Here is an 11,689-nt window from a genome sequence, read left to right as displayed (position 1 = left end):
GCATCGGTGGGATTTACGTCCCGCCTCGCCTAGTGAGGACGAGGCTTTACTACTCTCGCAAAAGGTGGATGGGAAAGGAGGAAATGTTAAGCTTGGGAAGGCGGCAGCACAAGCTGAAATTTTAGTCTGATGCGCGCGAGGGCGATCTAAAAGAAAACGGCGGTTCCCGTTTCCACGGAAGCAGTTCCCGCTCAGTTCCCTCGGGGGCGAACAGCTCCTGCGCCTTAAAAAAGACAACAAAGCAATGGACTCCGGTTTGTTATGTCTGAGGAAAACCACAATTCCCAGCATCCATCGCTGTAAAAATAGTTTCTCTCCCTTCCCACGGTCGTGCATAGCTCACAGAACCCGTAGCGCGCCGCCGTGGAAGGGTGGGGCTGCCGGCGCCCATTTTATACACCCGACTCATTTGGTCCGCCAATTAGATGAGAGGGGCGGGGCCATGGTCCCGTGGCCTTCTTGGGCCAGACTCCTCTCACTCTCTTCCCCCCCCCACCGCCATCTTGTTGTTGCCGCGTGTTGCTTTTGGAAGGCCCGTCGGACTGAGGTGAAAACTTCCCGCTTGACCCTCTTGATGATGCTCTTGCGCCCCTCTCGAGCCCGCGAGTCGAACCGGCGGGGGGTGGGGTGGGCTGCTTAGCCGGCGCGCGGGGCTCCATGCACGGTGGGAGGGGCTGTGCTGGTGTCTTGAAGAGCGCAGGGGGAGGAGAGTGGGCCTGGCAAGACGTTCGCCTCCGGGAAGCCCGGGTTTCCCTTGGTCCGCCTTGGTTGGCTTATTTCGCATTTCCGAATCCCCTTTGCCTTGACCGCTCGCGCTTTCCCTTTGTCAAGGCTTGGTTTATGTGCTTCCGGTCGTGTGAATGCACCTTTTCTGCTGCCAACCCGAGACTAGCGAGGTGTCTCGTGGACCTTTCGCAAGCTCCACCTCTTCTTCTTCTTCTCTAAAGCACAACATTGGCGTTTCTTCTGCTTCCCTAAGTGAATATATATATATATTTATATATATTTATTTATTTATTTTCCGGGCCCAGGATCTCTCACCTTCGTGCAGAGTCGCACCTTGTGTGTTTCACCGGAGGAGAAATATCCCCTGGATTCCTCCAACCCTCCCCTCAGGACTGAAAGCTCCTCTCTCCTAGGGTTGGGAGAGGGGGTTTCGCCAGGCTCTTTCCCCAGCTTTGGCCTCTGGAGTTGTTAGTATGCAGCCTTTTAACCCGCTATAGATTCTCTCACCTATCTCTTGTTTTCTTCTAATCGCTACAGTCGTATTTTTTTTTTTTTAATTTTGCACGACTTGGTTTTCACTGTCTTTTTTCCAGAGTGTTTTTCTCTCCCCCCCCCCCTTCGTACTATATCTCTGTGTTGCGATTTTTTTTACAAATTGACATCCTGCTGGTGGTAATAGAAAAAGAGGTCATTAGGTGTATGAAATAAAGCATATTATTGTTAATTACCACTATGAATAGTATCAGTCTTTTTGACTAGGATAAATAACCATTATATCAGCGGTTAGATTTCTTTGACAGCCAGGTTCCAAAGCAGAGGGTTTTGGCAGCCTTAATAGATGTCTTTTGCAGGAATACTATATTATGTCCCCTCTCAAGTAGTTTCTGTACTTGTTTCACCTACTTTGGGTTACAGATGTACCCCTGGTTTTATTAAAGATTAAAATTGTCCCAATACAATACATCTTCCTTTTCCATAATGTGAGCAAATTTGTATTTTCAAGATCACTGACACAGGAATTTATTTTACTGGTTTCTGAGAACATCTTTCTCACTGTCTTGAGTGGGGGTTTAAACTTTGTAGGGCCCTTTTCTATTTCCTTGTCTAATACGCTCTCAGTTTCAATTTACAGATATTTCAGTTCTGCAAAGATTTAAGTCAATTATTATCTTAGAGTTCTATATAGGTCTGGTGGAATATGACATTTTGTACTATAAGAAAAAAATGTACCCTAGCTTTCAACTTGCTGTGCTCTGCTAAGCACAGAACAGCATGGTTCGCATTAAAGGGCATGTCATTGCTAATCCAGTGGAAAAATCTCTAAACTATAAGTAATGTTAGGATGATTTGATTGATGATTATGTGCTGAAGATTATGTGCTGAAGAATTTTTAACTCTTCGCTTGTTGGAACAATGTTGGGAAATAATGCAAGTGCAGGTAAAAATAATGGTATAACTATAGGAGATTCTAAGAATTTGCACAGATATAGCAGGAAAACAAATGACAACACATGTATGGAGAAATGTTAATAGGTATACATTTTATCATTCAGTGTATTTTTTAATAATGTATGCCTTCCCATAATCATTAAATATAAAGGGTTAACAGTTTATAAAAACAGTTAAATCAGTCATTTTGAAAAAGTTAGATTGTAGAACAAGGTCTTGATTCCTTTTATAAAAGTGGAAAGAAGGGTTCCATGCCTAAAGACATGCATTCCATGACTGGGGAACTACAGTATATGGGCAAAAGCATTTTGACCTATAGCTGACACTCAGGAGGGTATCTTTAAAAAGACTTCCCTTGATGTTATTATTTGTTCATGTTTATTTCAGATAAACACCCCTCCACATAATCAAAAGTAAAATGCTGACATTGGCACTCTTGTGATATACTTATACATAAGCATAGTTTTATAGAAAAGATACTAACTGGCTGGGTTTTATGGGTTTTATGTATTTTTGTAGAATTGTATTTGTACATATACTTCCTCAAACCCATGTAAATTGTGTTAGAATTCTACTGCAAAGTGAATCAACATGTGAATTATATATTTGTATTTCCCATCTATTAAAGGTAGTGTCATATAGCTGTAGATAAATGACTATTTCTTATGAGTGGTACCATAAGAAGTGATGACCCTTAAATGCTGTTCTAAAATTCATAGTAAAAAGATAAAATACCAATGTAACTAACCTGTATTTACATTAACTTTGCCATATTCTGATCATATGCTTTTTATTTCTTTACTATTGTAGCATGAGCAATAAATTATTTATAATTACCTGGACATATGTGGATAAAGGTGGACTTAATTCTCATTAGCTTCCATTTTTAAGTGATAAAATTGTACTGCAGTTTTTCCCAACCTTTCTGGCTTTGCGGACCAGCGGTGGGGAGGGGATGATTCTGTGCGAGTGGCAGGCAAGCACTTGAAGCTCCATTTGGAGAAGTAGCAGGCACACATGCCCATCATTCGTACAAATGGAGCACATTCACTCACCTGCTGCTCATGTAAGTGGGGAGTGCCATTTCTGTGGCCTGGTTCCTAACGGTTCAAGGCCTGGTAGTGAGTCGCAGCCCAGGGGTTGGGGATCCCTGTTCTACTACATTAAGAGGAAGAATTTTTCTTTTGCTTAAAATAATAAATCACATAGTGCCTTTATTTTATTCTGTATCAGTGAATATTTGCTATTTACTTCACAGACAAAACAAATGTTGATATTAAGGTCAGTGTGTCAGGGCAAAACCAGTTATTATTAGGAATGATGGTAGAGCATCCAACTCCCTTTCCCCCTTTCTGTTAAAAGACAGTCATGTTTCCATTAAGTTTTCCTTCTCCAAACAAACTGGGTTCAGAAATAAGTATGGATTTATTTTTGCTAAATTGCTGATGTTTTATGATATTAAAACAGATAAACGATATTTTTGAAAGACAATAAATTATTTAAAAATGAATTCTGGATTTGTCATAAACCTAGCTAGTATATTTATTTTTCAGATAAAGCAAGATGAATCAAGAAAAACTGGCTAAACTTCAGGCTCAAGTCCGAATAGGTGGAAAGGTATGAATAGTGAACACAGGAATATTCTAGAAATTATAATTATTGCATATATTTGTGTAGATAAATAAACATATAGGTACAAAATATTGATATAATAGGAATTTGTTCCACATTTCTATTTTCCACAGGCTGTTGTCCATTCTGATGTGTTCAGTAGTTATAGATACAGTAATCAGGACTTCCTTTTTCTTTTTTTGGAAAAAACATGCGAGTTGTTGAACGTTAAAAGCAGAACTGATTTTCTCATTGAAAGATCCAGTGCTATATATTAAAACCAATAGACGCTATATTTCCTAAATACTCTTTAGTTGCAGTTTTTGCTCACACGAGATAGAAAAGAGATTGTAGCTTAATGACCTCTAGCTTAATGGGAAAGAAACAGAAATAGAGCCTGCCCCTGTAAGTAGAATTACCCAGGGATACAGGGACTGCACACAGACCACATATACATGCATTTAACATATGACCATATACTGTAATGATTGAGATGCTTTGGCAAAAACAGGAATAAATTAAAATTTTCAACTGAGTTGGATAAAAATCTTTTGAAAGTTTCCTGCCTAGAAAAACTCATGCTGGAAGGCATTTTATTGTAGTTGTAAGTCCTTTTTTATTTTAAAAAAAGTTTATAAATAACTTTTTAAAGTAAGTAAATATGAAACATTTCATCTGGAAATAATTCACATATGTATTTTTGTGTCTCAGGGTACAGCTCGTAGAAAGAAGAAGGTAGTCCACAGAACAGCAACAGCTGATGATAAAAAACTTCAGAGTTCACTTAAAAAATTGGCAGTAAACAATATTGCTGGCATTGAAGAGGTACATCAATATTAATATTTTATGTTATATTTGAATGCTTCTTTACATAATCTTCACAATTGTAATGCTTCAGTATTCATAGAGATTATGAACTAGAGAGAGTGGATAGGTAGCCTGTAGTCCAATAAAGGTTATTGACAAGATTCATTTCTGAAATGCAACATTGTTTTAAATTTGTGTGAAAAAGGAAAACATGGGAAAATCCTATTCTAAAGTTTGATAGTATGTTAAGTCTCTGAATATCTGAAAAAATAGGTCCCTTGGTTCTAGCTGTATTATTTGAAGTGAATACATTTAAAATGATTGGTGTTTTAGTCAACCTGTCAACAATACAAAGTAAGCAGTTGCTTATAATTTATTTTAGATAAAGAATAAAGGGCTGTAATATTAGCATGTGTCTTGGTTCCAAGGAACACCCTCAACGAAACAAAGCTCTGAGGTTTGAGGTTCCTCAAAGTTCCAATTTATTAGATATGTCATGTTGGCACAGCTGGGAAAACCTGAAACTGAAAGCTTCCAGGTTTTCCACACCCATGTTGTGGCTCCGGCCCCCGAAGCTGGCCCCATGCCTGAAAGTGCCTTGGAGCCGGGCCTGCTGCCAGAAAGTGACTTGGACAGTGAGGGGGAAGGGCCATCAGGACTTACCTCGGAAGCACCGGCCTCCCTGGATCAGCTCCAGGAGCCAGAAGCAGGCCAAGCAAAAGAGATAATGAGGCCTCCTTCCCCTGACTCTTCTCCCCCCCCCCCAGGCCATGCCTGCAGACCCAGCTGATGGCAATCAGGCTTGGCTCAATCCCAGGTTTCGTAGGCAGGAGAGAAAAGAACAACAGAAGCAGGGAACGGGCAGGCCTAGGAAGTGCTGAGTCATGGAGCCACACCCCACAGGATATAAAAGGCAGCAAGAGCTGGTGTGTCTCTTTGTATCAGGCAAATCCACGGATTGATTAGAGCTGAAGGTTGTGACTCACCAGCGTCTTGGCAGCTAACGAGGGCTCTTGGCAGATGCGGGCTCTTTTGCTGCTAGAGCTGATAAGAGCCAGCTAATTAAGCCATCGTTCGGACGGAGGCAAGGAGGACATAACAACCCAGTTGACAGTTCACAGCCCTGCCCCACACCCACAAGTTCATCACATTATCCAATCAACTCCACACTCAATTGAATAAAATCTTCAGGCAGTCTCCAACAGACGCAGGATGTCCTTGAATACGGAATGTTGTTATGACTAACTTTCTACCGCTCCAGCAACAACCCCTCCCAACTTTAACAGCTAAAATATGTGGCAGTTAAGAAGCAAAAAGAAAAATGCCTTCCAAAACTGACAGCATGCTTTACATTCATGCTGTATGTTAAATTGTGTTGGAGGAACAGTATGGATGATACACTTTTAAATAGTGTTCCATAATTTTATTAGACAAGAAGTAGGCACTGAACATGTAAATAAATTGGGGTATCTCCAAATAATAATACTTATATTAATTTAAAATAGATTGAAAAGTAATTATTTTAATCTCTTAGACATTTTTTCAGTAGAATCAAAATACAATAAAACAAAGCTTTGAAAAAATGGATTTGTATTAATTTTTGAGCTTTTGAGGTGAATTATCCTAATTTATTTTGCATTGCTCAAAATAAAGGAGTCAGCATGCTAAGAAGTAAGTTTCTGTCACCTTAAACATAACCTGTGTTAGGTATTAATGCAAATGTTATTTGCTTTACAGAATTTTATGGTAAAAGTGGATTGGATTTTATATTATATATACCAACAGTATATAAATATGTTTCAAGCTTAAATACATATATATTATCTTATGGATGTTTATTATTATAGAATAAAATCTTAATTGATTATTGTATTGGTTATATTTTTGGTATATTACATCATATGCGTAAGTTCTAATAAATCTATGTTTAAAACAGGTGAATATGATAAAAGATGATGGAACAGTTATTCATTTCAACAATCCAAAAGTCCAGGCTTCACTCTCTGCAAATACTTTTGCAATTACTGGTCATGCTGAGGCCAAACCAATCACGGAAATGTTACCTGGCATTTTAAGCCAACTGGGTGCCGATAGTTTAACAAGTCTTCGAAAGTTAGCGGAGCAGTTCCCAAGACAAGGTAACGTGTACTGGTCATGACTGATAAAAAAAGAGAATTAAGGGTTGCCTTGAATTGGAATCAGGTTGTAGTCTATAGAATAATAGTACTTAGAAGCTGAATTTTAAAACAGCATTAAGTATTCATGAAAATTAGTAACAACTTCATAAAATTCTGCAAAGGAATAATTTTTAAAAACTTACTTGATTTATGCTCATTAGTTTGAATTGCAAAGTTGGGCATTTTGTTCTGAAAACAAAATAAATGGAAGAGGAAAGCAAGAATAGATTTAATTTCTCTTCCTGTAGCCCAATCAAGTTATGTCAAAGGTTGGTGGAGAGGATCCTTAAAGAGCTCCATTCAGTGAAGTGAAACAAGCTACAAGTCTATATTTTGAAAAGAAGGTTTATATAAACACATTTAGCAAGCAGTGAATTTACAGCAACATTATAATTCAGATAGTTAACTCTATGAATGTGAATTCTTGAAATAAATTAACATTTTTATTTTCTAGTGTTGGACAGCAAAGTACCAAAATCAGAAGATATTGATGAGGAAGATGACGATGTTCCTGGTAGGTTTGGATTAATTTGAAAATAATTTAATTTTTACTACATGACGTTTGAATAGGTATAGGATGATTCTAGGGCAGTGATGGCTAACCTTTTCCGAACCAAGTGCACGTGCGTGCCCAAATCCCCAAAATGCAATGTGCACACAATGTGCCTTGCTCCCCTGCATGCGCTTGTGGCTCTCTGCATGTGCCCTGCCCCCATGTATGTGTATGCGCACTCCCATGTGCCTTTTCAATGCGCGGCAGAAACCCGACAACCAGCTGGCCAGCGGGAGGAGTGTGCGCATGTGCGGCAGAACTGGTGTGACAGCTTGCGTGCCCACAGAGAGGGCGCTGCGTGCCACCTGTGGCACACGTGCCATAGGTTCGCCATCACGGATTTAGCCTTTAATTAAAAGACTGTTCCAAGAATGGAGATTTTAAAAGAAATCATTTCATCAGCATGACACACAATGTAAGATAAGGTATATATCTATAATAATGAGTAAAACTGTGGCAGTCTATAGGTTTGATCTATAAATAAAAGGTACTTTTTAGAAACAAGCACAGAATTTTGCTACATATTAATTATTAAATACAGATAGTCCCTAGGTTAAAAACAAGTTCTTTAATAAACAAATTCCATTTAACTCAAATTTGTAAATCAAAACTCAAATATATGAATGGTATATTAGTAAAAATGGTAGATGGTGTTTTCCTTCCTTGAGATGACAAACCACTGAAGCCATGAAATATTTTTTATGAATTGTGGAAACCGGCTTTATATTAAATACAGTACATTGAAAACATTGGGTAGCTTCAGTTTGTCAGTTCACAGGACTATTCCCTTTGCCATTTTTTGTAGTAGGCAGCTTGTTCTTAAGTATAAATTGGACATTCTTAATCTGGGGACTGTGTATGAATGTATAGTGGTACCTTGGCACTCAACTTCTTTGAAACTCATCAGATTTGGTACTCAACGCATTTTGACATGAAAATTTTGTCCCGGTAGTCATTATTTGGTACTCGATACACACGCTAGAATTTATCTTGTAGGCTGCTTTGTGACTCACATTATTCCTTATGGGAAAAAATTGTGTGGTACTCATCGTTTTTGGTACCCAATGTATTTCCCAGAAGCAATTAACTATGAGCACTGAGGTACCACTATATGCTATTGGATCCATAACAGAATTGAATCTAGGAGCTGCTGTATTATTTAATGTCTGGATGTAGGAGGAATTGGAAGCTGTTTAATGGACCAAAATATGCTATATTATAATAATTCCTTAAAAGCAGAATATGTTTTGTAAGCATTCGTAAATTTTGAGGTTAAAAGAAGTTTAATTCTTTCATTACTAGACAATCCATGACCAATTGGCGTATTCTTTCAGAGATACTTACTTACTTTAACAGATAAACAGAATGACCATGGGCAGCTAAAAAAGCAATGGGAGGGAGAGTGACCTTCGACTTACTGCTGGCTTCTCTATTGACTTTGCTTGTGGGAAGCTGACAGGGAGCATTGGAAATCACAGTTACAGGACTGTGACTGACTGTAGCAGTACTGCAGCAGCCACAACTTTGTGAATACAACTGGTCTGAACATCCTTGAAATATTAATTTCAAGGAGTAATGGGGTTTGCATTTCATTCACATTTTTAAGTTAGGAGATTTCAGTTATCTTGATTCATTGAAGGTTTCAGATAGACAGGAGAGTTTTACTAGAATACAAATACTTTAATCCTCTAAATAATGCATTTTTAATAACAATGTTTTTGAGCCTATTATATATTTCCATCTTTTCCAGATCTTGTAGAAAACTTTGATGAAGCATCAAAAAATGAAGCTAATTAATTCATTAATAGTTCTGGAAGTTGACATGGACTAGATTTAAGAAATCAGCTGTGTGGTCCCAAAGTTTTACAAAAACAGCGAACATTACCCGTTTAATAGTTCAATAATATAAAATATTTTGTATTTTAATTATGCTGTTTGTTCAGCATTTCCTGTCAGTTGATTTTTGCATTTTGCACTTACTCCAGGATCTATCTTTTCAGTTAAAAAGAAAAGACATTTTCAGTGCAGATTAAGGTGTGTGCGTGTATGTGTGTGAATGTATGTATGTCGCTTAACGTACAGTTGAGGAAATTGGAGAGCAGATCTACTTGATTTTCCCTTCACCCTTTAAAATAGAAATAAAAGAAAACTAATTTGGCTAAAGTAAACTTCTTTATTACAATCAGATATTTCTCGTAAAATAATGAGAAAAGTAATAAATTGGGGATGCCACTTATTAATTACCATTTGGTTTTAATTTCTGTATTAATTACTATATATACATATGTACTTGACCATACTGATGGTGTATTTGTGTAGTTTCTCATCAGCCTCCTTTTGGTTTTAATTTCTACCAAAGATAGGCTATCGGTATGCATGTTTATTGCAACTTTTAAAAATATTACACATAAGAGCTTCTCTTTTACTGTTAAAGCTCTTCTCATGTTCATCTTAATAATAAACTTGGGTTGCATTTACATGCTATCAGATACTATACTCCGTCTTCAGTGAGGCACCCTGGTTCTAGGTTGAGCCAAATATCAATGCTGCATCTCTGATACAATTTTCTTGTCCTCTATAAGAAACTTGGTGATATACATATTTACATTTACTGAGATAAAGATTGGAGGATACATTCTACAGCATCCATTGCCTTTGTGTTTTTTCTTGGTACACTTTCAGCTAGCCCTTCTTCAAGATGCTGTGTGTGATTTGATCTCTATCTCAGCTAGGCAATACATTTCATAGCCTGGATGTCTTTTCCAGTAGTATTATTTTGCTTTGATAAGGGGTTATCACTTCTGTTCATATTTTCAATTAGAAAATAGTACATTGTCATGTACAGGTAGGTTATTTTGTTAAGAAACATAATAGTGTATTATCATAATTATGCTCCTAAGAGCTGGTAAACTTTTACTTTTGGACACTAAAATCAGGAAATGTAACTTGGAATACATATATATATATATTTTATTTGCATTTATATCCCGCCCTTCTCCAAAGACTCAGGGCGGCTTACACTATGTCAGGCAATAGTCTTCATCCATTTTGTATACTATATACAAAGTCAACTTATTGCCCCCCAACAATCTGGGTCCTCATTTTACCTACCTTATAAAGGATGGAAGGCTAGGAAAGAGCTAAATGTACTGGCATTAGCATTTCACAAAAGTATAATCCATCAGTTTTGAAGGTAAACTTCCTTACATTTCTCCCGCATTCTATTGTGGGTTTATGTTGTATTGCACTCACTTCTGTAAACATGATCCCTTATTGTTAAATAGTGGCAGTAAATGCTCTGTGAAACTCTTCAAACAAAGGTGCTTGATACAATCTTTGCACTTGAAGCTCTTGGGTTCTTCAAAGAAACTTGATGTATTTGCAATGAAACATCATTGTAAATCTTGCTGAGGCCAATCAGGGCTTAATAAAGCCTTTTTTCACAGCTTATTTTGGTATACTTCTTAGATATATCTGCTTTTTCTGCTGATATATGCACCCAGCAACTATATTTTGAGGCAATACAGCATTCTAATAATATCAGGCTGATTTCCCAAAACAGATTTTGTAATGTCATCTGAACTACTCACTTGATTTTATAGATTTTCTTGTTCTATTTTATATAATACATGGATCTTAATAAAATAATTCGAAGGAGGTAATGTTCCCTCATGTGTGTTAACTTCAAACAGCAGAGCAAAATATGGATGTGCAACCTATTCAATTAGTAATAAGTTTACTGTGCCTCATTTTTGAAAATGTATTCTCTTACTGCAGAATGTACATATGCAGTTGATACACTTTTTACATTGCTTTTGCCCTAGGACAGGGGTCTGCAAACTTGGCTTGCCATAAATCTTAAAAGAGCCAAGTTTGCAGACCTCTGCCGTAGGAGAACATCTAGAAATCTCTTCGCAGGGAACTTTTACTAATTAATGCAACGGTCATTTAAAAGTTAATAACAATGCAATTATCATGTTTGGAAAAGAATTTAATGTAAACTATTGTAAATTGAAAAAACTGTTGATTACTTAATGCTTTCTTTTCCTGAGGTATAAAATATAAAAACATAATTAAACTGATAATAAGTGAAGATATAGTCCTTTTTAAGATTTTGATTATATTGCCCAAATTTCATTTGCTATTTATCTGGGGCTATCAGCATCCTGAAATAAATTAAGCATTTTAGTTGTGATACCATGAGAACAAATTCATTGATGGTAATTTTTCATTTGCTTATTTGTCCATAACAAGTAAATTACTTCACCAAGTTTTTATTAAGTAGCAATGCATTGATACATTTCCTATGAGACAGTACATTTCCTATGAGACAGTAGGTTACTGAAAGATTAAAACAATTCATTGA

The 11,689-nt window shown here is 37.1% G+C and overlaps 1 protein-coding gene across 1 annotated transcript; it reads left to right on the top strand.

Moving 5' to 3' along the window:
• Positions 1–3,722: 3,722 nt before the first annotated feature.
• BTF3L4 (basic transcription factor 3 like 4) lies at positions 3,723–11,416 on the top strand. The gene is made up of 5 exons (XM_058175956.1): positions 3,723–3,792; positions 4,498–4,611; positions 6,530–6,731; positions 7,225–7,284; positions 9,074–11,416. The coding sequence occupies exons 1-5, from the start codon at positions 3,739–3,741 to the stop codon at positions 9,118–9,120; spliced, it is 477 nt and encodes a 158-aa protein (XP_058031939.1). The 5' UTR covers positions 3,723–3,738; the 3' UTR covers positions 9,121–11,416.
• The last annotated feature ends 273 nt before the right edge of the window (positions 11,417–11,689 follow it).

Source organism: Ahaetulla prasina, chromosome 3 (assembly GCF_028640845.1).
Source record: "Ahaetulla prasina isolate Xishuangbanna chromosome 3, ASM2864084v1, whole genome shotgun sequence".
Classification (NCBI taxonomy): domain Eukaryota; kingdom Metazoa; phylum Chordata; class Lepidosauria; order Squamata; family Colubridae; genus Ahaetulla; species Ahaetulla prasina.
Note: the sequence above shows the minus strand (reverse complement) of the source record. Positions and strands in the feature narration are given on the sequence as shown.